The following is a 26,159-nucleotide window of genomic DNA, read 5'->3' on the forward strand; positions in this document are numbered from 1 at the left end:
AAATAGATACCCAATAAATATTAATTATGTGGTGTTCTTACTGGCATCTGAGTCTATTTTGGACTTTATCTAAAATTTCTTGAACTGTTAGTTGTTTTTAGAATAAAAATTAATTTAGTAATGCTGCTAACCACCATGAAGGCAAATAATATCAACAATACTTGAAGCACCTTGAGTCTTAGCTAATCCTTAATGTACATAAGGATCGATCTAGTTATCGTTGTCATGTTGGTATTTTTGCATGGCGATGCCATCCACCTGACGTTTGAATCAGTTTTGATATAGCAAATAAGATGTCTATGGAGCCTTATAACAGATTTTTATCTAAGAATAGATCACCAACTGTATTGTACTCTCTTTAAGGCATTTAATTTTGCTTTTCTATTGCAGATGTTTGGAAGGTTATGTGATGGATACAGATATAAATACATTCACCTGTCAGAAAGATGGCCATTGGTTCCCTGAGAGAATCTCCTGCAGTCCTAAAAAATGTACTCTGCCACCAAACATGACACATATACTTGTTCATGAGGATGATTTCAGTGTAAATAAGCAAGTTTCTGTGTCATGCACAGAAGGTTACATCTATGAGGGAGTTAACATATCAACATGTCAGGTAAGATTCTCTGTCTTAATTAGAACATGTAAGTGTAATTCATTGATATATATTTTTATATATAGTATATATAATGAATGAATGAATGTATGTGTATATGTATGTGTGTGTATATATATAATCACCACACAAGCAAGATCTTACTGTCCTGAAAAGAGAAAGAAAAAAAAATACCTCGTTACCAATCCTGTCAAAGGGTTTGAGAAGTTTTTTGATAGAAATAATAAAATATATGTTTCTTTCCAATATTCCCATTTTTAAATGAAGAAAGTGCCAATTACAGGTGAAAAGTGATAAAATTAGATAAAAAGTTAAAATATCTATAGCAAGATATTCATGACAAATTAACCATATGGTTACATGGTCTATACACAGATGCTCAAAAGAGTGTCTGTATAGAAATGAGCCCTCATAATACAAAATGTTTCCAGTTTTAGTAGAAAGACCAACGGTTGCAGAAACAGGAAATTGGAGTCAGCTTCTGCCTCTGTTACTTGCTATTTGTGTCACTTTAATAAGAAAAGTACTTAAAATTTCTGAGCTTCAGTTTCCTAATTTGAAAAAAAAAGTGTGTATAACAAAGCATATGGTTAGTGCGAAAAATTATGTACATAATGGAGGAAAGAGCCTAAATCAGCACCACAGACAGCCAGCCTCCCTAGCACACCCCCTTCTCCTAGCTTCTGTAAGATGTACCAGAGAAAGAAAAACAAATTGAGCTGTTGATACATGCTTCTTTTGCTGTGGTTAGTGTGGGGCGGGGCGGGGCGGGGGGGGGGGCAGGGAGGGAGGCGCAGTGGCAGAGCAGGAGCTGAAAGAGGAGAAATGCTGCATGGTATAGAATGGCTTTTACTTTAAACATACCTTTGAACTTCATCTCAAATATGTTTAGGCTCTATGACCTTATATTCCTCCATCTTGTTTTCTTTTTCTTTTTCTTTTCAAATCTATCTTTGAAAGGATTACGTAATGAAGCGTCTAGTACATGCCTGCCATATGTTGGGACTCAAGAACTATCTCTTCCTCCTCTTAGTTTTCCATTTATAAATCATGCGTACTCAATCATTGGTTGCTGCCAAACCTAAAAACAGAAACATCACAGGGAACAGGTCAGATGACTGTCAAAGTTACCATGCTCTCAATATTGGTATAGTTCTCGATGTTCCTTTTTCGATTTACAGGTGAAGTAGTTTGAGGGGAAACTTTTTCAAAGACCCTGAGCTGTCTGAATCAAGCAGAGTCTCAGAATGCTTACGGGAATCAACTCAGTGTTCTCTGAGAGCTCCTCCAGGTTGGGTGTGTGGATGGCTGGGTGGCCCCTCGTGGGCCCTGAAGGACCTGCCATACCAATGACTACGCTCTTTTTTTCTGAATCAGTAATTTATTGTGGACAATCCTCATTACTTTCTATATACATAGTGTGACCCTGACCTTCACTGTTACACTCAATAAATACAGACTTCTTCATTCATATGTATCAATTCCTAAATATAACTTATAATTTGTTATTTAGCTTGATGGCACCTGGGAGCCGCCGTTTTCTGATGAGTCTTGCAGTCCAGTTTCTTGTGGGAAACCTGAAAGTCCAGAACATGGATTTGTGGTTGGCAGTAAATACAGCTTTGAGAGCACTGTTATTTATCAGTGTGAACCTGGCTATGAATTAGAGGTAAGTGAACAAACTGTTTAACCAGAATTTATTTGTTTTTCTGATCTGCTTGGGAACATTTTAGTATTTGTTTAATTCATTTTGTTCCTAAAAGATTCTTTTATACTTTGTTATGTTTTATCTTAATACTTGACAAGAAATATTTGAGATGACTTATAAGCAAAATAAGTCTTCAGTTAAAAAAAAATCAAGGCCATGAAAAAGAAGAAGTTAGTATGCCAGCCACAAGACTGATACTATTACTTTCATTAGCCATTGAAACCTGTTTTTCAGCCTCCTGTTAATCATACTCTTCAACAAGGCAGTTCATCTATCAGTGTGGGGAGGTGACCATGGGGATTTAGGTATGAAAAGCTAGAATTTCTTCAAGCAAAGGGCTCAAATACCTTGTCAAGTTCTGGATTGAGATGTCGGGTTCCCACATGGCATATCTGCCCTAAAAAATCCCCATAGCAGTTCTAACCAAATACCAAGCTAGGTCTCATGACCATTCCTGGTTTGTAATATTAAAACCCCATCAATAACACCTAGGTTTCCCCATTTACTTTGGTGGGAAAGCTGTAATCATCTTTGCAGAAAGCATGATGATGTTATCACACTCAAAACTTAAGAGACTGTTTTACATTACCTAATGTCATCTGGTTTCTCAGGACCCTCTTCCCTATTTGTATTATTGTAATGGTATTTAAATGTAGGTTTTGTAGAAGTATTCATTGCCAGTGTCTGTTAAATTTGTATAGTACATTCTATTTTCTGACCATGCAATCAAAGAATTATCATAAGATAGCCCATGAAAACTGGAACAAGGCTTATATGGATCTTGTTTAAATTCTTCAAAAGATTGAAAAAAAAAAAGAATAATATAATGGTGGATTGCAATTGGAGAGTTTTCCTGTTTTTGAAACTCAGTTGTTCTTCTTGTGACAGTACTTAATCTTGCAATTTGGTAAGACGGAAAGTGGTATAAAATTAAAACAAATATGTAGCAAACTAATGAGTTTTTAAATTGGAGGAAGTAGATAATTTACTGTAAACATTTTGGAAACATCCTGGTATTAACTAAAAAATCAACAGAGGTGCATTGGTTCACTCTAAGTTACATGTTTGAATTACCTAAGAAACTGAAAAAATACATCGATGTCCAGTTACTTGCAGAAATAACCAATTCTAGATCTGGGACAAGAATTGTAAACAATTAGCCTAAAAAATCTTGACACATGAAATAGCAGAGAACCTATCAAAGATTACATATTAAAAAGACTGAGATGCCAAGTGGATAAGGCTCTTGCAAGCCAAGAAGAGACCATTTTAGGGTAAATGACTTCAGTGGACTGAAACACATCAAACATGTCATGAATGATCCTAGCTTCTTAGCAATGCTAAAAATCATTAGTTGATAACTATTAGAGGATGCTCATGAACAAACTCATTACTCTAAAAACAGACAATGAAAGGGCAAGAATTGTCCTTTCGATGCTACCTGGACAGCCAGATAACCAAATAGTGAAGGATGGGAAGATTCCTCTTACCCTTTATAGAAGTATTCCAGGCAACAAATGATAGAATATAAATCCCAGAGTTTTCAACAAATTAATGGATTTAAGTTACCATCATAGCTACTGATGTCAGAAAAAAATAGAGACAACCAGATATTATGTGCCTCCTGATGTTGATAAACACACCATTATGAAAAAAGTCTTGCCAAAAAAGAAAAATTGAATTTGAATCATCAAATCTCTAATTCCAATAATCAGTATAAAAGGCAGAGGAACAAGTTCAGTGACACTATAGCGAGGCAATCAGCAAAATTCTCTCTATGGAAATATTCACAGAACAAATGACCCAGTTTTCTGTTTTCTGAAACAAATAAATCAACAAAGTAAGAGGGGAGGAAATAGAAAAGCAACCTAGAGATTTAAAGAGCGATATTAGAGCTATATAAACCGTGTGGACCTTATTTTGGTTCAGATACAAGTGAACTATAAAAATATAAATTATAGCATTTATGCAATAATTGGGAATTTGAGCAGTAACTGGACATTTCGTTAGTATCCTGGAATACTTGCTTTAAGGTATGATAATGTTATTGCGGTTGTAATTTTTAAGAGCCCTTATCTTTCAGAGATGCATACTGAAATAATTACTGATAAATGATGTCTGGGATTTGCTTCAAAATAATACGGGGTCATGGGAAAGAGGTGGGGCTTAGACAAAACAAGGTCGGCCTTGAGTTAATCGTGTAAACCAGATAATGGCTACGTGGGAGTTTGTTATACTGTCTTCTCTACTGTTACATTTTTCATGTGTTTAAAATTTTCCATAAGACAGCATTTTAAATAATACAAATGTCTGTTCTTACCCCAGACTAATTAATTCAGTATCTCTGTTGGTTGGGTCTGGGGCAACAGTCTCTTATTAAAAGTTCCACAGTTGATTCTAACGTTTAGCCAGGATTGAGAACCACTGCTCTGAGATATTGCTCAGTGTTTCTCAAAGTGTGGTCTATGAACCAGTTGCTTGAGAATTATCTGAGAAGTTGTAAAAAGGAGTGTGTATTCCTAGGCTGAGGCCTTCTGAACCAAATAGGGTCTGGGGAATTGCATTTTTGACAGGTACCCCAGATACCAAAGGTCAGTGGCTAGGAAAGTGGTTAAGGAGTTGGTCCTGGCAGACCTCCTTAAGGCCTCTCCACTATTCCTGGATGAAAGGTGTCAGGAACCAATGGAAACTCTCTGAGCCTCTTTCATCTTGTCTATAATAGAAAATTAGATAACCACTTTTACAGGTACTGGAAGAGCTGTAGATAAAAGAAATAAGTGGTGAGTATGGCCCTTTATGCATTGTCTGAGCTCATTATAGGGTAGTCATTATCACATCCCATGTTTGTATTATTACCAAAATTGGACAAAACAATTAAGACAACTGCTATAAATCATCTTAAATTATTCTACTATGTAGATCAGTTGTCATTCATATGTAAAGTTTACAACTTTTTTGAGCCGTGTACATCTCAAAAATTTTACGAAATATTCAATCTTCTTGAAATTAAAATTAGTACAGGCAACTGAGGAATAAATAAAAATAAAAAACTCAATGATGAGACAGTCATGTTATAAAATTGCTGCTAGTGAGCAACATAGTAGTTGCTACGATTCTAAAACTTAGTATAACTAACCTAACTGTTGATCAAGCAGATACAGTAGGTCAAAAAGAATAACAATGCTAAACCTGGATCTAAACCCCAGCGTAATTCATCAAAAACAAGATATGTAAAGGGACAAAAAGGAAAAGAAAGAAGGAAAAACATGATAAAATTTTGCACTTTCCTGAGAAGGGAGCCTACAAATTGGTGTTTGATTTTTTTTTTTTTACATCAACAATTACAGAAAATAGGTTTATTTGAATTTTTGCTGAAAAAAAAAATCAACATAGTCAAACCAGAGTATTATTCAAATCATTAGAAGAAAGAAAACAAAGAAAAAATAGTATTGGGAAAAATACTAAACTATTAATTAAAATTAACTACTTGAGTATAGTCCACTCTGGAAAAATCCAGATAGTTGGGGGAGATGGTTTTTATGGTTTGCTATATACTTCCTCAAAATTAATAAAAAATAATTCACAAAATAGAATGCTATACTTTCCTGTACATACATAAGTATATAAGCATTGAAAAAGTATAGCAAAGATTGACAGTGTTTATCTCTGGAGGAAGAATCCTAGGGAAATTTATATTTTTCTTTTATGTTTTCCAAACTTTCTATAATGAACACGTTGGTTTTTCAATAGGAAAACAATGAATACATGTTTTTAAGAAGTATTAGATTTTATAGAATGAATTATTTTCTCGAAAAGTCAGGACAGTATCCTCCCATCAAAATCAATGGAATTTTTACAGGTAAAGATTTATCAGTAATTAACCTGAAAGCTCAAAGAAAATATCTTTGACTAGAAGAATAAGGGTTAAAGACATCAGTCAATCCAGATAAAAAACAAAGTAGAGGCAATAGTTTCTTTTTAGGCATCTTGCTAATTTGGGACACAATTTCAAGACAATGAGATATCCAAAGGGCTCTGAACGGTGAAAAAGATGTGACAAAATCTATATGATAAAGTTCATACATTTCATTTAGAGTCAAGCCCCTTAATACATTACTTAGAACCTGATCTTTTTAAATACATCATGGTACAAATTTTATTTATCTTGTTTATTATTCCATATGTTAGAAAAGAGTTAGTATTAGGAACACTCATGATTACTATAAAAGATAAACAAGAAAGAAAGAAGCAGCAAAGACTCATAGAAGTTATATCCAGAAATCAACCTATGTGCAAAGACTCATAGAAGTTATATCCAGAAATCAACCTATATAATCCTGTAATGACTATAGGGTCAAACAGTCTGTACAGCCCCCAAGGGTAATGAGATGTTATGCAAAAAGTATATTCAGCTAAATAATTATAAATAAATTTTTAAGTAAATTATATTCATTTTACTCTATTTCAGAAGGCAAGGAAGTAAATTGTGGAAAGATTTTACCTAAAATGTTTAAAATTTTAAATGTATGGGCCTTTAATAGGATAAGGTTATCTTTAATGGATAAGTTGCATTGTTGAAAAATTCAAGCCTCCTATCAATAAGATATCTTGGCATGTTTCATGTTCAAATGTGTAAAAAAAAAAAATTATTCTTTGCTATACCTCTCAGGTATTGAAAAATAAGTTCAACTCAAAATATTTTTAAAATATACTAAGCAAATATACCTCTTTGATATTTCAAGCACATTCTTCAGGCTTTACTATGCTTATAACTAGTTGTCATTTAAATAGAAAGTGAAACAAAGTCTACACCTTAATTACACTAGCCAGCCAGAGTATGACTTTTGAAGTAATATGATGAGAACATTTTCAAAAGTCTAAAACTACCCCTTAAACTATATTTACTCAATGGATTTATTTAGCATTTCAATTTCGACAGTTTCAAGTTCACAGCTAGGATTACTCCGCATTCCCTTATTATCTTTTTATTGTAGAGTTATGAGCTTGTCAGTGACCATTTTTTAATTGATTCACAGGGGGACAGGGAACGTTTCTGTCAGAAGAACAGACAGTGGAGTGGCGGGGTAGCAGCGTGCAAAAGTAAGTCAAATGGCTCTTAGCAGTTCTGAAAATGGTACTGAGGACACAGAATAACAATGTGACCACATTGTCTTTATAAACCAGTTTTGTAAAAAAAAAAAAAAAAAAAAAAAAGACTTCGTAAGCTATATGAGAACTTTTAATGGGCTTTTGTTTAAGGATGCCAAACCAATAAAAAAATCAAAAACTATAGTTGAGGTTAATGATTAAATTGCAGTAAAACACAAGATGACTGACTGATTTTGCAATGGTGAACATTTTGTTTAGAAACTAGTTATTTTTATTTGCATTTTGGGTTTTTACTCTCAAATAATTAATAAATTAGAACGCTTAGAGCTGTTGCTTTTTGGTGACAGTACTGGCCAAAACTGACATCTTAAAGTGATGTTGGCACATATGTCAAATAAGTGAATATTCATGTTTTTTATGAAATTTTACATTAACTAATTTTATGAGGAACCAAGTGCATTTAGCAAGATGTGAGTTAATTCTCATGACTTTATTCCAATATATGGCCCATATGATTCCTCTAAAGACTGTGTATTTAGATATAATAGTTACAAATCAATCAAAGTGGAAAACTTAAAAAAAAAATTTTTTTTTAATAATCCTGGAGGAGTCATCAAATTTTTAAACTAGAAAGAGCCTGTTAGATAATCTAGTCTAAGCAAACTTTCAGACAATCTAGCTGGACTAGATGAGCAGAATTTATTTATCTTGCTAAATGAGTAAATGGGACTAGAAGGGAGTGAAGTGACCTGCCCAGTATCATAAATTAACTTGATGACAGAGCTGGCCCTGGGGCTCGAGGTTCATGAGTCTTTGTTCACTGTTGTTTCAACCATATCTTCTGGGATAGATTAATGAGTGAATTTTATGTACACAGAAATCTTATGTCTTTTAAGAAATACGGTATGGTTGAAACTCAATGAAGGGTATATGACCTTTTAGTTCTAAAAAACTAGCAGAAATATTATATAGATGAATATTTTTAAAAACATTGAGTAACATCTCAAGGCACAGGAAGGAGTCATTGGGCATTCCTGATAATAGCATTTTTTATCTCAATTGTTCATGATCAAAGAGTGTGTGAATGTACATTTAGAAGAGGAGAGTGGAAAATGAAAAAGAAATGTATACATCTGCGTAGGAAATGGGAAGGGATAGTTTCAGTTTCAGCACGTTTTATTCAAATAACAATGGCAATAGTTAGTATGGTCGCTGTCTCTAAAATGGAAGATAGTAATAAAAAAGCTCTATTTGAATCCTATTATTTTCTTTCTTTTCTTTCTCTTAGTAATAATTGAATAAGTGATATAGATTCTTCATAAAACATTAGAAAGCACAAATAAGCAAAAGGAAAATAGTTTTAATGCCACCACTCAGGGATAAAAACTATGGATATTTTATTGTGCACTTTTTTTTATCGTGCACTATATTTTATTGTGCACTTTTTTTCCTGGGCATATAAAAAGAATATAAATATTTCAGATGGGAAAAGGTATTTCTACTGAATGACCTAATTTGAAAGATCCGTATATAATATTTACTAAATTATTAAGGATATTGATGTTATCTGTATCCATCAGATTTCAGGGAAGCTTGTTCAAGTTGGGATTCCCTACACTGGTGTTTCTCAAAGTGTGGCCCACGGACCAGCAGCAGCTGGTGGGGGGTCTTGTTAGAAATGCAGAATTTCAGGCCACACCCTAATCCCCTTGAATCAAAAAAAATAGCATTTTAACAAGATCCCTAGATGATCCCTAGGCACATGAAGTTTGAAAGCACTGCCTGGGACGTGTGGTTTTTAGCCTCCACACGTTGGAATATCCTGGGGAGCTCTGGAAAATTCCTTGCCCTTTCTGCACCCTGTATCAGTTAGGTCAGAATCTCTGAGGGTGGGAACCTGCATCTGTACATTTTTAAAGCTCCCGGTTGGTTCCAAGGTACAGCCGAAGGAAAGTAAGGTCCATGGTCCCCCGTACTCACGGGGCTGAAAGAAGCCCAAAGAAGTCACTTAGCATCTACTCCAGTGGCTCTCAATTTTGAGTGAGCATCAGCATCATTTGGGGAGCTTTTTAGAAAATACCAGAAGCTAGGCCACAGCACAGAGATTCTGACTGATTTGGTCTGCGACGGGGCCCTAGGTGGAAAGCTTCCCAGGGATTCTAATGACCAACCAGAGTTAAGAATCACTGGTCTAGATCACCTCCTCTACCTTCATTTACCAAGATCATAAAATTAAGACTGAAATGTACCTTTTAAGATTGTGGAAAGGATGAGCTTACTTTCCTCCTAGCACATTCCTGTGAATACTATTCTTCACAGGTGCAAAACCATTCTTTATAACTATACTACCCATTAGTTTATGGAGTCTGTATATTCATAGAAGAGATATAAAATGCCTGTATCCTAATTTTCCCCAAGCTCATAGTTCCCTGTTCTTTATACATTCTTATTATATTTTACTTTCTAATAATTTTATTTTTTATCTCTCCTTATGAGCAATATGACCTTAATCAAATTATTTAACCTCTCTGAGCCTCTCTGCAGCTGTGAAATGACATCATCTGAGTTGCTGTAAGGTTGCTAGATTTATCCAAAAAACAAACAAACAAACAAACACACATAAAACAAGACACCCAGTTAAATTTAAATATTAGATTAAAAATTATTTTTAATATAAATATGACCCATGCAGTATTGGGGGCATATATATTCTAAAATATTATTTATTATTTATCTGATATTCAAATTTAACTGAACAGTCTGTATTTTATCTGGGCAACTCTAGTTGTAAGAAATAAATTTGAAAGTGTCTGGAAAGTTCTTGGCCATGGTAACAACTTAACAAGTGAGAATTCCTTTATTTTACCCACTTGTTCATGCATACCCCTGGCATTGTTAACAAGAAAAGGTGGCAGTGTACATAATGACTGCTACGGTCAATTGGTCAATATAGCAACCTTGAATTGCCTGCACGTATTAATCCAAAACTTACGCATGCTGGGTTTTTCCCCTCCTTCAGTGTGTATCATTGTGCCTCACACAGGAGTAGGTTATAACATTTTTTACAGAGCATTGAATGCCTTCACCTACTGTAGCGGAAGAAGGAAAGAGGATGGGAGAATGTTTAATATGAGGCTTTTATTTATTTATTTATTTTTTTAGAGACCAGATGTGAGGCTCCACTTGGGTTTCTGAATGGGAAAGCTGAAATTGAAAACACTACCACAGGACCCAGCGTGGCATATTCCTGCAACAGAGGCTACAGTCTTGAAGGGACACCTGAGGCATTCTGCACTGAAAATGGAACTTGGAGCCACCCAGTTCCTCTCTGCAAACGTGTGTGTTGACTTTAGGAGAGGTTTTAATCAGATTCAGTTTCATGATTAATTCCCCAAATGTCTAAATCATAGAGAGAATTCTATTAGTACGTGACATTGGCCCAGAGAAAGCATCTGTCCACATCTGGACCAAACGCTGTGTGGAATTTTAAAAATCTACTTGGGTTTTCTAAAATATCCTGCCTGAGAATCATCTTTTATTAGAGTCCTTGGCTGATTATACACTTCAGGCACTAAAAGAAAATACAGCTTGGTGAAAAAGATCTTGGGGACGTGAAAGGGATGAAAAAGGAAAATACTTTAATGTGCGATACTAATAAAGTATATATAAAAATAATAAATAAAGGTCATTATAACTACTGGAGTGAAAGCAGTATTCATAAGCAAGGTGTAAGTTGAAAGAGCTCTGGTTACTGTTTCAAGTATTGTAATGTAGTAACTGAGCCTTTAGAATTCAGCTAACACCTGCCTCGCTCAAAATGACTTCCTTTGTGCCCATTGAAAACTTAAAAAAAAAAAAAAAAACTGAAATTGCTTGAACTGTAGGTTGACATGTGTGTCACACATTTGCAGTAAGAAATCCTTGTGCTATCATAATTTCCTATTCTTCCTGCAAACCTGTAAAAATGAATCAATTTTTGTCAATAAGCCTTGTAAACTCTACAATTTAAGTTCTAATGCCCTGGTTATAGTAGTGTGGGTGTAAGGGCATAGTCAACTCACTTAAATATATATCTGGTGATTCTCTGGTTCATCTTTCTGAATGATGTTCAGTAAAAGAAAATAAAGGGATAGTGAGAGGCATTTACTCTGCGTTGTTACTATTCTTCAAATATTATGGGAATGTTTGATAGACTACTTGATTTCTAGCATGGCTTTTGTTTCCCCAATGCTAGTCAAAAAATAATTTAAAAAATTTTATTGGCCATACCTTCAGACAGTTATTTAATTTGCTTAGATATCTAGGACCCATGTTATAACTTGGTGTTTTCAGATCTTACCTGATTTCAGATCTTATCTGATTTTATCCACACAAATAATTTCATGTGAATGCAAAACAAGTCTGTGTTTAATGTTTGAAGTTCTATATGTCTAAGCCTCATATTATTGTCCCTGAAAACCCAACTCCTACGGGGCTCATACTCTGCCTTCAAAGAAATAAATTAAGAAAAGAGGAAAACTACCATAAACATTTTCTTTTCTTTTCTACAGCAAATCCATGCCCGGTCCCTTTTGTCATCCCCGAGAATGCTCTGCTTTCTGAAAAGGAGTTTTATGTTGATCAGAATGTATCTATCAAGTGTAGAGAAGGCTTCCTGCTCCAGGGCCAAGGCATCATTACCTGCAACTCCGATGAGACGTGGACACAGACAAGTGCCAAATGTGAAAGTAAGTCAACCGGTGGACACCAGTCGATTGCATATGTGCAGAATGTTTTCTCATCTTTGTAAGATTATTTCCAATCAAGCAATTAATAGCAGATATTTAGATTTCTGCTTTATCCTGCTTATCGGTTTCTGTGTTGATAATTGTAAAAACTCAAAAAAAAAAAGGTCTTTGAACTCCAAACATAGAAAGAAAAAAACTTTCCAGAATTAGGCTAAAACCTACCTGACCAGGATTCATTGAACAGATTTTCAAAATGTGCTCTTCTAAGAACAACCAAAATATTAAATCTAAAATACATATTTTTCTCCACATTGTCAGAGTCCCCAAACTATCCTTTAATTTGGCTATGAATGCTTTGCAGCACAAAACTTATTCCAGAGTGGTTCTCAAACCTGAGCCTGTGTCAGAACCACCTAGAGGACTTGTTAAAAACAGATAGATTACTTACTGTTCCTTACCCATCCCAACCAGAGGCCTAGAGTTTCTGATTCTGTAGGGCTGGGATGACATTTGAGTATTTGCATTTCTAATGATAAGGCGATACTCCAGGTACTAGAACCACAATTTGAGAAGCACAGGGCTAGGCCCATGTTGATACAGAACATGCAAATTGGCAGCATCTCTTGTGATAACCCTTGACACTTCCTACAGTTAAAACATCTTCCCTGCCCAACACCCTGCCCTCCTGGCTTCCTTGTAGTCCAAGGTACTTTCTCTATAGCAATCAATTAACAAATATTCATTGAGTCCAACCAGATGCAAGGCACTGGGCTACATTGTATAAGAATCTATTATGCCTACAGTGGCCTCTGTCTTCAGAACACTTGCACTCCAATTAATGAGATAAGAAGTGTGCATACTGAAGGCCACAGGGATTCTGGAATCAGAAAACACCTGGGTTTGGATTCTATTCTGCAGAACTTTCTGACTCTAAACTTATGCTATTACCCTAACTTCTCTGAACCTTAGGGCTCTCATGTTAAGTTAATAGTACCAATGATACCTATTTTATAGGTTTGTTTTGAAGAATAAGTAAATTGGTATATATTAGTAATATTTCCTTACAGTAAGAGATACATCAATAGCCCAAGGACCTGAATTTTCAACTGGCAGCCTATTACAGCATTAGAATTTTTATTTTACTCCAGGAAAGTGTGTATTATACTTTTAGCTGGGCTTTGGGTCCCAGATCCTTATGAAATCTACTCCTAGTGAAATAGAAAGAACTAAGCAGGTGTAGGTTTTGACCCACTCATCTAGTTTAAAGCCATCACCCTGAACTAAAACAGGCCAAGTGGCCTGATTGTGCCCACATATCCTCACATTGGTCTTGGCTCCTTGACTTACCACCCAGTGCTGGAGGAAAGAGCAGGAGAGACATGCACTTACGACAGAGGTTGTTCTAGTGCATGCGTAAGTATTCCTCGGTATTCTTGAGAGAATCAGGGATTGCCTTGGAGAGGAAACTGTTTCCACTATTTTTTGTTATCCTCAATCCCTCTTTTATATTTTCTATTAGGCAGGAAGTCTTGGCTTAGAACAAAATATTTTGCCTGAAGAACTCGAGCAGCCACTTTCTTCATTCTTCTCAGCTCCTGCCACTATTACAAATCAGCGGTTAAAATTTAATGTGCATGAGAATCTCCCAGGGAAGGTATTTAAGATGCAGACTCATAAGCTAGAAACCTCATAAATTTGCATTTTTAATAAGAACCCAAGGTGTTTCCCTTATAGATAGTTTAAAATCCATGCTTTGATAGTCACTTGTATAAATCAACTGTCAATTTACCAAGGTCTTTCTTGTTCCCCAACTTGGACACTCTTTCTCTCTGATCCACTCCAGCTTTATGGCCTACTCCAAGTGACCCTTTCAGTGCAATTCATACTCTGGCAATCCTAAGTGTAATTAATTAGTTACATTCAATTTAGTAATAGTACATTTATATTACATTGCTAGTTTACATTCTGTTTAAGTAATTCAAATTAGTTACTCAATTTTTCTACAGTACAGTATGCAGGGCCCTAATACAGCTTGTTTTTAAGTCGTATTGCAGTATTCTTTGTCTTTTTCCTTTGAGCAAGGACGGCATTTTTTCATTTATTTCTTTCCGGTTTCTGATACACAGTAGACATTAATACATATTTGATATCCAACTGATTGAATTAATAATTTTATCCACTTTGGAAGGAAAATTTTAAAAGCTGATACAAATTGATCACCCCTCTGACAAGTTTTGAATAGTATTGTGACCACCGAGTGACCTTTCAGAAGCCAGTTCGTGAAGATTCATCTAGAAGTTAGACTTATGCAAACTGGATATTGATGAAAGTCCAGACTCTAATCCACTCCTTGTCTTATGAGCTACCACAGAATAACTCTATAGTTATGTCAAAGCTTCTCATAAAAGTCTCAAAGCAAAATTAATTATAAAAATTTTTATTCGGATATCAAACACATGTCACTTTAAAAGAGGATTATCATTCTCTCTAACACATTCCAAAAGCAGAGCCACTACTTTACAGTCTCAAAAAGAAGAAAACTAACATGAAACCTTGAATGACATAAACCTCATCGGGGTGTGTCGATTGAATATCTATAGGCTAGACACAATATTCATACATTTGCTTATTTTTCAAATGTGTATTGAGAGCCCGTTGCATGCCTGGCGCTGTTCTAGGCACTAATAAAACAGCCTTGATGGAATATACAGTACTGAAAGCAATGATCTTTATTCTAAAATAATGGACTGCAAGTAATCCCCATGATTCTCCTCTTTTCATTTGGTAAGCACCCAGCCACATCCCTAGCAAAGTGCAAGAGCTCATTCTTGGTCTCCCACAGACTTCTTGCCTTGAGTACAAAACAGTTCAATGTCAACATTTGAATCAGAAGACAAAACCTTTGATCTTGCACATCTAATTTTTGATATGTATAGGTGAAAAGGTTACCTTTATGTATTTTATCTTTGCTCTTTAAATTAATTTAGTCTTAGAGATGAGACTGTGTTCTCTCTCATTCACTGGCTGGGTGAGCGGCACAGACTTAATTGTTTTGTTTTCCTATAGAAATCTCATGTGGTCCACCAACTCATGTCGAAAATGCAATTGTTCGAGGTGTGCATTATCAGTATGGGGACATGATCACCTACTCGTGTTACAGTGGATACATGTTGGAGGGTTCCCTAAAGAGTGTTTGCCTAGAGAGTGGAAACTGGACATCACCTCCTATTTGCAGAGGTAAAACATATTTGAATGGTTATTTTTCTTAGTGAAGCTATAGGAAAATGTATATGGGAGTCTGATATAGCCAATAACTAGTCTGCATACTATTTTATATTTTCTTGGCTTTGAATTTTCTCTTTACACCTGTGTCATTTTCCTTTCTAGGTTTGAGTGTTGAAAGATTTCACACAAAACTCTTAGATTCAAGGCTTGAAATTCTGCAAAATAGAAATAGGTAGATAATGAAACATCCTAGTATATCCTTCTAAATTTTAGGGTCTTCTAATATATGATTATTTAAAATCATAATAATAATTCCATTCATTCTACAAATATTTACTGAAAGTTGAGAACTATGCTAGTAAACAAGACAGGTATAACTGAGGAACTAAAAGAATAATTAAGTCGTTGGATGAGTTGTCCACATGGCCCCGTGAACAATGGTCAGGTTTGGATTTGGGGTGAAAAGGCCAAAGTCCTTAATGACTTGTAGGGTCAGAGAGCATTGAGGAAATCAGTGAATGAATGGCATGAGCTTCAAAAGTGGCCAGGGTTATTGCAGGAGAAAGGACATTAATTATCTAAAAGCAACAGTGAGCCGTAAGACCACTGACACATGGGTTGTAAGAGAATGTGCCACCTTGAAAAGGCTGCTGACGAGGTGGCATCCTTAAGGAAGAGACCAGGTTTCACTTAGAGTCGGAAGTCAGTGATGATTGTGTTATTGTTGGCTGGCTTGTGTGTTTCCTCACTTGTTGATTTTAAAATACTGAAGAACAGTGGCAGCACCAAGGAGCTACTGGCCATCAAAGGCCACCTTTGAAAGCACATTTTCAAAACTTCTGGAAGGGACATGTCCCCTGGTCCAGATCACGAGAGACTCTTCTTTATAGTAACCACCTTGTCCTTCCTACCCTGAATCCCCAAATTACTAAACCCCTGATAGCCATGTTCTCAGAGCCACCCAAGTTTGTTTATGCCCCTTCTGAGTCTCTCATGTTTGTCCTCAACCAAATCTTGAGATTTGGTTTTGTTTCCCTTCCTTAAAGCTTACATTATACACTGTAAATGAGCGATCCTATTTTCTGACAATCACCCTTCCATAATTCCCTAGATTTATGACCATCCTACTTCTTTTACAGCTGTCTGTCGATTCCCGTGTCAGAATGGAGGTATCTGCCAACGCCCGAATGCTTGTTCCTGTCCCGACGGCTGGATGGGGCGCCTCTGTGAAGAACGTGAGTCTGTCCTTAAATCTTAACCTTGAGTCCCGATAATTTGCATGGAAGCTGCCAACTCAGGGGAGTTCTAGGAAATGGCTTTATTAGAGGCAGGAATTAGTTTGCTTGTCCTGTAGCACAGGGGTTCCCAATTCCCTGGGCCATGATTGGTCTATAGTTTATTAGGAGCCAGGCTCCTCAGCAGGAGGTGAGCAGCTGGCCAGCAAGCGAAACTTCATTTTTATTTGCAGCTGCTCCCCAGCATTAGCATCACCACCTCAGCTCCACCTCAGATCATCAGGCATTCGATTCTCAGAGGAGCACTGGTCCCTTATGCCAAACAGGTTGGGGACCGCTGCTGTAGCAGACCAAACAAAGTGGCTATGGCTGATCTGACTATATCAATTAGTCACAGAAGATCTGGAATAGTAGTGACCTTGAAAATACAGTTACCAAGATCCATCAAAGCTGTCTTCACATGACTCCTGGTACAAAGTTTTATGAATGTTCTTAGGAAGGAGTTTATAGTAGAGGGTTTCCCAGACTTTGTCTTCCCTCATCCAAAGTCCATTCATGTACTGTGTCAGTCATTGCTACAATTGATATAAATTCACGGCATTGCCTAACATTGTACTTGGCAGGAAATATTTGCAGCCCCACCATTCATTTTTTCATGAAGGAAATAAGGAAAGTTGGCACTCCTGTATACAATAATGCTTGGTAAATTAACATAGAATTTTGATCCTCATAAAAATACATTTCAATTCGAATTTCCAGGAATACTGTGAATAAGTTATTTTAAATGTTTTTTAAATATCTAAACCACATTTTGTTTCAATATCTTAAAAAATATATGTGAGGATAAAATGATTTCGTGTTTCACTGGGAATGGTATATGTGAATCACATTAAGGGTCATTAATGTGATGGCCATTGGTTCGTACCAGTTTTTCCTCAGGCCAGATATTTTATAAGAGATTCTAAAACTTTAAGCGTAACCATTTCAACTAATCTAGAAAGAACCCTATATGATGGAAATAAATTTAGGCCACTAACAAGTCATCAAAGCAAGTATTCTCATGGTGATTAAGAAAGAAGAGAAATCACATTTTTCCTTCCTTTTTTTCTCAACCATTCCTTCCAGCTGAGTGAGGGCTCCCACTTGACCTGCTGTAATGCTGAGTCCAAAGTTTCAGAAAGAATTTACCGTGGGATACCCTAACAATAGGCCTGACTTAGCTCCCTGAGCATGAGCCTGACCTTCTGACCAGGTTTCTCAAGGTTTTATGTGTGTATAAACCACCTGGGAAATGTGGTTAAATGCAGATTCTGATTCAGTAGATTTAAGTGAGGATCTGAGATTCTGCATTTCTAGCCAACTCCTAGGTAATACCAATGCTTTTGGTTTGAGACCCACGCTGGGAAAAGCAAGCCAATAGACAATCTCACTCCTTTTTAACAGACTATTCCTCTTTAAAGAGCTCAGTAATTTCTAGTAGGAGGAACGATTGGCATGGAGAGTGTAGGGAAGGCCTGATTCAGTCAACATCAGGCTCCAGGGAGTTGTCCCATTACTGCTGATGCGTTGCCAGCACCAGCCTACAAGCTAGCCTTTTAACTCCCATTCTCGCATTTAATTCAAGATGAGAGAGCCTCGGGACAGCCAAACCCTTTCTTAAAGCATTTTACATAATTCGTAATGGAAATTTGAAACTATAATAAATGGAGAACATTCTGCTTATTTTGCGGGATGGCAAAGCACTTAGCAGATACTGATGACTGCGTGTCCTCAGCACATTTGGCATTAAGTCGTTGCACCAGGCAAAGGGTCCAGACTTACTTTCCTAATTGTACTTTCTCAGTGATGTTGATTGATAAACAACACACATCGAAAGATTATCTAGTGAGTCATACAAGGTTTTACTCCTGGAAAATGGTTTTTGAACACTTGAACATATCTGAGTGTATCTTGATCAGATTCTTTTCGATTTTCTTTCTAGCAATATGCATTCTCCCCTGTCTGAACGGCGGTCGCTGTGTGGCCCCTTATCAGTGTGACTGCCCACCTGGATGGACGGGGTCCCGCTGTCATACAGGTAGGCCTTCTTTCATGGTTTGTTTTCTCGGTGACTTGGTTCCATGAAGCCCGAGAGGGTGCTGATGAGTGGGACTCAGATTCAGAGGTGGCAGTGAAAAAAAAAAAAAAAAAGATCCCCAAGTTTCTCAAGAATTCCTCAGAATGGTCCCTCGAATGGTGGTCTCCATGGCTGCCTCCTCAAACACACCTTGAGGGGTCGTATGCCAAAGAAGAACAGCGAGGTTGACTTGGTTGTCAGCCTTCTTCATGTAACCTCTATTTTTCAGAATGTAGAGAAAACAGTATGTGGAGGTTCAGAAGAATATTATTTAAATCTCCGTGAAGCTAAATGACAAAATTCATGGTAATATTTAGAAAAAAAACAAGCCTCTAAATAAATATTATTTAAGTTAAAGAGAAAAAAAATCATCAAAGAGATTGTTCCTCATTGGACAAAAGTAACAAACTGTTGTTGTTTGATTTGGGACAAACATGCCCCCTTAGCAAACCTTGCCTATCTCAAGCATAGCATTTATCCTACTATATTTTGATATCTGTGTAATTGCTCGATTATTGATCTATCCTCATCCTACTAGAGGACAAAGATGTTTCTTTGCAACCTTTATGTTCTCTGTAGCTAGCACACTGCCTGTATATGATAGATATTTCAATAAATGTGTAATAAGCCAATCAGTTAAAAATAGCACATTTTTATGTTTTTAATGTCCGAATTTTTAAGCAACTGTTAAAAGAATAGAACCAGCTGTATTTATGGAGTACTAACTCTAAAAGCCCACCATCCCTTTTGTAAACAATATTTCTACCACCTCCCCAGTGGAGCAAAATATAAAGTAGAACAGATTTACTGACACCAGAGCTTGTCGTGAGCTCTAAGGCTGGAGTGACCATACAATTTAGCTTTCAAGTAGGGGCATTATTAATAAGTAAGTCAAGGAAGTGAGAGAGAAGGGGACTGTCACAGGCAAAATCAAATGTGCAGTCACCCTACCAGAGGGCATCTTCATCTTCTTCATCTGTGATTATCACTCTTTTTGTTCCTTCTTGTACAGTGTCTCTTGCATCCTACTCTATCCTCACTGTCACCAGCTAGCAAAAGACCTCTTCACACGCCTCCTGGCATAAATTCCAAGAATCTTTTTGGGAAGGAGCTTGTAATAGAGGGTTTCCCAGCCTTTGGTGGCTTCCATTATCTCATGAATTTATACCGACTGTAGCAATGAGTGGGATAGTACATAAATGGCCTGCCAGAGCCTCCTAGTTGACCTTCCCATCCTCATTTCCCAAATAACATAATTATGTACCACTTTTGGTATGTTATGCCCTGTTTAAGAACCTAAAATGGTTGTGTATTTCTTCACATAGAGCCCAAATTCTTTTGACTTCCAAGGTGCTGTGTAGACTGGCTTCAGCATACCCGATAACCCTTACTTCCCATCCTGCCAATCACACACTGTCCCCTGTGCAGTGATGGCTTCCTCATTACGCCCCAAGCAGTCCCTCTCCCTCCCTTCCCTTAGCATGTGTTCATGGTTTCCCTTTGTCCTCTAACTACTCAAACTTTAACTAACCTCAAAGCCCTGCCTAAGTACCCCTTACCTCCAAACTTGCTCTATACCACAGGAATCTATTTTCTAACATTCCATAAATTTTTTTATTGCATTGGAGATATGTGCATTCTATTGGTCTGCTCTTAGTCTTGACTCTCCAAGAGAGCTCCTGGGGCTAAGACTGGTGTTTGACCTTGTCCTCTTTCTTCCCACCCTTATCAAGTGCCTGTAACTTGCTGGCATTTTCTCCATTTTTTATGAATGAGTGATTAAAGAAGTAACATGTATTTATATTTCACCAAAGATGAGTTTTTCAGCTGGGGAAGCTTAGCTTTCCAATCTATAATGAGGCTGAAATAATGAGACTAAATGTTTCTCATTTCTAGCTTTTTCTCAACAGGCACTTTATTTTCTTCCAGAAGGGAATTCTGTTTTCTCTTTGATATGTTAAACTGTCTAGTATTAGCTCTTTATCAATTTTAGCATTCTTAGGATTTTCTTTCATTTTCTTTCTTTCTTTTTTTCTTTCTTTCTTTTTCTTTCTTTCTTTCTTTCTTTTTCTTTCTTTCTTTCTTTCTTTCTTTCTTTCTTTCTTTCTTTCTTTCTTTCAACAAATAGACTCATGCAAATGAAGAATTTGGTTATGAGACAGCATATTTCTGAGAAAGATGTCTATATAGTAAACCTTTGGGTGTTCACTCAGGGTTTTCATCTGTGGCTCATCCTTAACTCTATTCCAGGTTTTATAATTCCAATTAAAGCTAGTTAAAGTCATGAAATATGTTTCCTAGCAAACACAAAGGGCTTTTGAATCATCTGTTAATTTAGACAACCCATGTGCCTGATTTATTGTCCTCAGGGTGGATGTCTGCTGTAATGACTCAAGCACTCACAGTTCATTTCTGGCTCGCTCAAGAAATTTACAGCCTGATTGAGCATGTGAAAATTTTATAGTTCGAAACATTATGTGTCAAATTGGTTACATAAAGAAAAAGGTTAAAGAAGAGAAGCATCAGTGGACTTGAAGTTATCAGTAAAGATTTCAATACTTAGGTAGAGCTTAAGCTGGGACTTAAATATGAAAATTGACTAGCCTAGAAGAAAAAAAGGGAGGTGGTGCCGCATAATGACATGAGGTCAAACAAAGTGGCAGAAATGCATAATACAGACAGTTTGTGAGGATGGTGGTGGCTGGAGCAGAAAACAGAGTCAGAGCTTATTCTACGTAATATCACGGACGTCTTTAGAATCGCTAAGTATTAATTAAATAAATGCATGACTTTTTCATCCCAGCTGTTTGCCAGTCTCCCTGCTTAAATGGTGGAAAATGCGTAAGACCAAACCGATGCCACTGTCTCTCAGCTTGGACAGGACATGACTGTTCCAGGTAAGAGAACCGAAAACTAACGTTTATAATGTTATGTATATAATGTGTAGATATATATGGTTAAGAAAATATATATAATATATATGTATATATATGTGTGGATATATATACATATATATACATATATGTGTGTATACACACACACACACACACACACACACATATATACACACACACTGTATTTTCTTAATCTATTCATCCATTGATGGGCACTGGTCGTTTACATGTCATAACTATTGTAAATGATTCTGTAATGGACATGCAGGTATGTACATCTTTTTGAGTTAGTATTTTCATTTTCTTCAGATAAATACCCAGAAATGGACTTGCTGGATCACGTGACAGTTCCATACTGTTTTCTATAGTGGCTGCACCAATTTACATTCCCACTAACAGAGCACAAGTCTTCCCTTTTCTCTGTATCTCGGTCAACACTTGTTTCTTGTCTTTTTGATAATAGCCATTCTAACATGTGTGAGGTTTTGATCTGCACTTCCCTAATGATTAGTAATGTTGAGCATTTTTTCAGGTACCTGTTGGCCTTCTCTGTATCTTCTTTGGAAAAAATGTCTATTTAGATCCTTTGTCCATTTTTTAGTCAGATTTTTTGTTTTTTGGTTGTCGCATTGTGTGAGTTCTTCATATAGTTTAGATATTAACTCCTTATTAGATATGTGATTTGCAAACATTTTCTCCCATTCAGTAGGTTGCCTTTTCATTTCGTTGTGGTTTCCTTTGCTCTGCAGAAGCTTTTAGGTTTGATGTAGTACCACTTACTGATTTTTGCTTGTCTTGCCTTTGCTTTTGGTTTCAAATCCAAAAAAAAACATTGCCAAGATTACTGCATATGTTTTCTTCTAGGAGTTGTATGGTTTCAGGTTTTACATTCAAGTCTTTAATTCATTTTGAGTTAATTTTTGTGTGTAGTATAAGATAGTGGTCCAGTTTCATTTATTTACACATGGCTATACAGTTTTCCCAATACCATTTATTGAAGAGACTGTCGTTTTCCCATTGTATATTCTTGGCCCCTTTGTAGTAAATTAGTTGGGTTCATTTCTGGGCTCTCTATTCTGTTTCTTTGATCTATGTGTCTGTTTTAATGCCAATATTGTACTGTTTTGATTACTATAGCTTTGTAATATAGTTTGAAATCAGGGAACATGATGCCAGTATCAAAATACTGTCCTCACAAATATTGCAATGTCAAAATATTACCAGCTCTATTTTAAGACTTTCAATATACATCATTGTATTATGTCAGTTAGATTTGTATAATATACATTTACTTCCATTTATAAGAATCATTAAAAACAAAAGGATATTTTCATATTTATTTTAAAAAATAGGAAATTCAGGTAACTTGAAAACCACTCTTATTTTTTTATTTCCTTGAATTTGATTGAAATGTCAAAGTCAATCTGCAAAGACAAAAATCTATTTAAATACAAACTTAATTAACAAAAAATCTGTATTGTGCCAGGGAATTTCCTTATCTTATCTCAAGTGTATGCCATCTCTGCAGAGAGAGAAAAATAAACCGAACCCCAAAGAGCAAACTTGGATTGCACAATTATATTTAGAAGCTTCTAGGATTACCTGAGAGTAATGTCAAAAGAATATTTTAAAAAATGAGAGTCAAACTGGAATGGATTTCTGGGGAAAATGAGAGAAAAGAAGAAAGAAAGAAAAAAAAGATAAAAAAAAGAAATGACAGTGACTCAAAAAGAAACAGGAAATATGTATAACATTCTCATGATTTTAGTCTTTATATTTCAACTCCTTCAAACAGATAAAAGGAAATCTAGAGTTTATGTGATTCCTTAACATCAAAGTACTTTCAAAGGAGTCTTTCTTGATAAGGGGAAGGATTAGCTTATGTGAAAATACTGTCTAATAAAGAACAAAATCTACATTTTCATGCAAAAGCTTGATAAAGGAATCAAAACACTATGGCACAGAATTAAGCTGAGACATGTATTCCACATTCAAGGAAAGGTCAACTTCAACCCAGCACCTCCTGGGCAGCACCCTCCGCCCCACCCCCCGCCCCCCGCCCCCACTTATAGTCACCCATTTTTCTAAAAGACCCATATTAGTTATGACTGTCTTATTGCAACTCTAAGTAGCTTAAACAAAGAAAGGAATATATCACAACAGAGGGACCTTTCATGGAATCCAAATACATGAGATGGCTGAGCATCATGAGGACCAGACTGAGGACTTGAAAACCACCTGAAGCCTCCCCACCTCCTGTCTCACCTTCTCTCTCCGGAATCTGTCCCATCCTCTCTCTGGTTTTCTCTGCTGTTCAGTTCACATGGAAAGACAGAACTGCTTCCAGCTCTCACATTTTACATGTCTTACTACAGTATCCACAGAGACAGTGTGCTGACCCAGTTTAAAAATCCAGGATAAGAATGGACTAGTCCAGATGAATTCAAGGGCCCACCAGGGTTCAGTCAACTGTGGTCCTGGGTTAAGTTATGTTGTACTAACATGAAGCATCATGTTGTCAAAACCTTTACATACGTTTGTGTGAAGGGGTGAAGAGCCTGGTAATGCCCAGAATAAAGAAGGGTGAGATAAAATTCCCTGAAATGAGAGGAGGAGAAAGCTTTTATAAGAAATCAAAACAATAAATGTTTACCAACAATGGTTTATTTCCTTCTCTTCCATGAGATTAAGTGCCTTAAAGATTGTGTCCCTCGTACTCAGCACAGGCACAAAAATTGATGCTCAATAAATGCTTATTGACAGAAGGAGCAATTTCCAGGCATCTGTAATAGCTGGTAGAGAAATACCCTGTGACCTCCATTAAATCCCTCAACCTGTAACCCTCTCTACTGATGAGTAAGACTGACCCGGTATCGTTCCCAGGTAGTTCAATCCCTAAGAAAGAGATTGTGTTCCTCTGATCTCTACGTGCCTTGTCAGAAAATTGATCCTAAATGAGTCATAAATAAAAACCACAGACTGGTAATGCTATAAGAGACCTTCAGAATCATGAAGTGCAAACCCCTCATTGTTTACAGGTGACAAGATTATCAGATAGGATAGTAGTGACAGAACCAGGACTAAAACTCACGTCTGCTGATTCTCAGATCTTTTCGTAAATTAGCACCTGTTATCCATGCCCCTTAGTTCTCTCTAGGAATGACTCTCATCAGTACAAACAACGCCATGGATAATACTCAGGTACCGGAGACTTTCAATTCTGTTTTAATCAGCCCCTAAAACAGCTCTTACCTCTTCAGTTCAGTCTTTTCTGTTGAGTCTCTTTGTGTTTTTTTGTTGTCGTTTTTCCAGGAAAAGGAGGACTGGGTTTTAACCACTGCACAACCAATCAGCTCTCCCAAAAGCAGAATCATCTCTTCCTGGTATAGTCTTGGGCATCCTGGAACTAACGCAAAGAAATTCCAACACGGTGCTGGGTCTCATTTTTGTTTAGTTAACTTGTTATTTGGGGTTTACCTTTTTATTTTGTATTATATTTTGTTATTACTTGTGACATACTTTCTTACATGTTTTCGTTTTTAAATATGCCTGTATTTTCTATATAAAATATATATTAAATAGATGCTGCTCCACTCTCACAAAATGTACATATGCTACTGTCTATTGGGAAAGTTCCTGGTACACGTTTTTATTCAGTTACTTAAAATGATCTTTCAATTAAAATATATTTTGCTACTAAATAATATCTTGCTGGATAGTGCCGTTTTGTGAGGTGACCACGGAATAAAGAAGAAGATTAATGATCTTTCACTTATGCTACTGGCACAATACAGGATCACACCTAGGGTACTGAGAAATTACAGTAAAGGAGGTCCTGTCTCTCTAGTTCCATCTTCTTTACAATCTGTGTAACAATAAAGGTTTCCTGTTATTTAACCAGAGGATAACTATTGGACCTACCACTCTCCACGTGAAATGCTGTCTGGGTGCTGAGAGCAGCCCAGCTAATTCCTTCCCCAACATTTGGAAAGCCATAGGCATCAACTTAGTGGATGGGGGCAGGGAACATACTTACTGTGGTTCACAAAATAAAGTGCTCCTCTTCCTTCTCACATATGGAATAAAAAAATGCAAGACCTGGAAGATTATCAGAGAGCCTTTTCTGGGTCATAATCCTATAACTCACTACTTTGGGAGAAAGGAGATAGGAATAGGAGGATAGAGAAAGAGAGGGGAAAAGGCAAATGAGAAAAAGTTCTCCAGAAATCTGCTCCTGGTCGCACCTGCACAAAAGAATTGAGTCTGCCCACGGCAGAGCTGAGTTGCCCCTTAGTCTCCACTGTTCCACTTAACTCCAACACTATGCTTCTACCAAGATAAACACTTCCCCAGACTTCTGGAAAAGAAAGCCAAATACTAGATTTTGTTTAAAATAGGAAAATCACAATTAATTCATCTTCATCCTCTGGGAGAACTACAGTCCCATAGGACACAGGGTGCATTGTAACACTGTGAAGAAATGAAGGAATGATGAAAAAGATCTTGATTGTCCTTCTGGGTCTCTCTAC

General features: G+C 36.5%; 1 protein-coding gene across 1 annotated transcript in view; it reads left to right on the forward strand.

Annotated features, from left to right (window-relative positions):
• The window catches only part of SVEP1 (sushi, von Willebrand factor type A, EGF and pentraxin domain containing 1), a 136,483-nt gene extending 111,254 nt beyond the window's left edge, over nt 1-25,229 (forward strand). Inside the window, exons 39-48 of the mRNA XM_016130010.2 lie at nt 391-616; nt 2,130-2,285; nt 7,361-7,424; nt 10,596-10,769; nt 11,984-12,160; nt 15,227-15,397; nt 16,525-16,620; nt 18,602-18,697; nt 21,540-21,633; nt 24,943-25,229. Coding sequence (XP_015985496.2) covers nt 391-616; nt 2,130-2,285; nt 7,361-7,424; nt 10,596-10,769; nt 11,984-12,160; nt 15,227-15,397; nt 16,525-16,620; nt 18,602-18,697; nt 21,540-21,633; nt 24,943-24,964 — 1,276 coding nt within the window. The 3' untranslated portion in view covers nt 24,965-25,229. The remainder of the gene's footprint in view (nt 1-390; nt 617-2,129; nt 2,286-7,360; nt 7,425-10,595; nt 10,770-11,983; nt 12,161-15,226; nt 15,398-16,524; nt 16,621-18,601; nt 18,698-21,539; nt 21,634-24,942) is intronic.
• The last annotated feature ends 930 nt before the right edge of the window (nt 25,230-26,159 follow it).

Source organism: Rousettus aegyptiacus, unplaced genomic scaffold (genome assembly GCF_014176215.1).
Source record: "Rousettus aegyptiacus isolate mRouAeg1 unplaced genomic scaffold, mRouAeg1.p scaffold_m13_p_3, whole genome shotgun sequence".
NCBI classification, from domain to species: domain Eukaryota; kingdom Metazoa; phylum Chordata; class Mammalia; order Chiroptera; family Pteropodidae; genus Rousettus; species Rousettus aegyptiacus.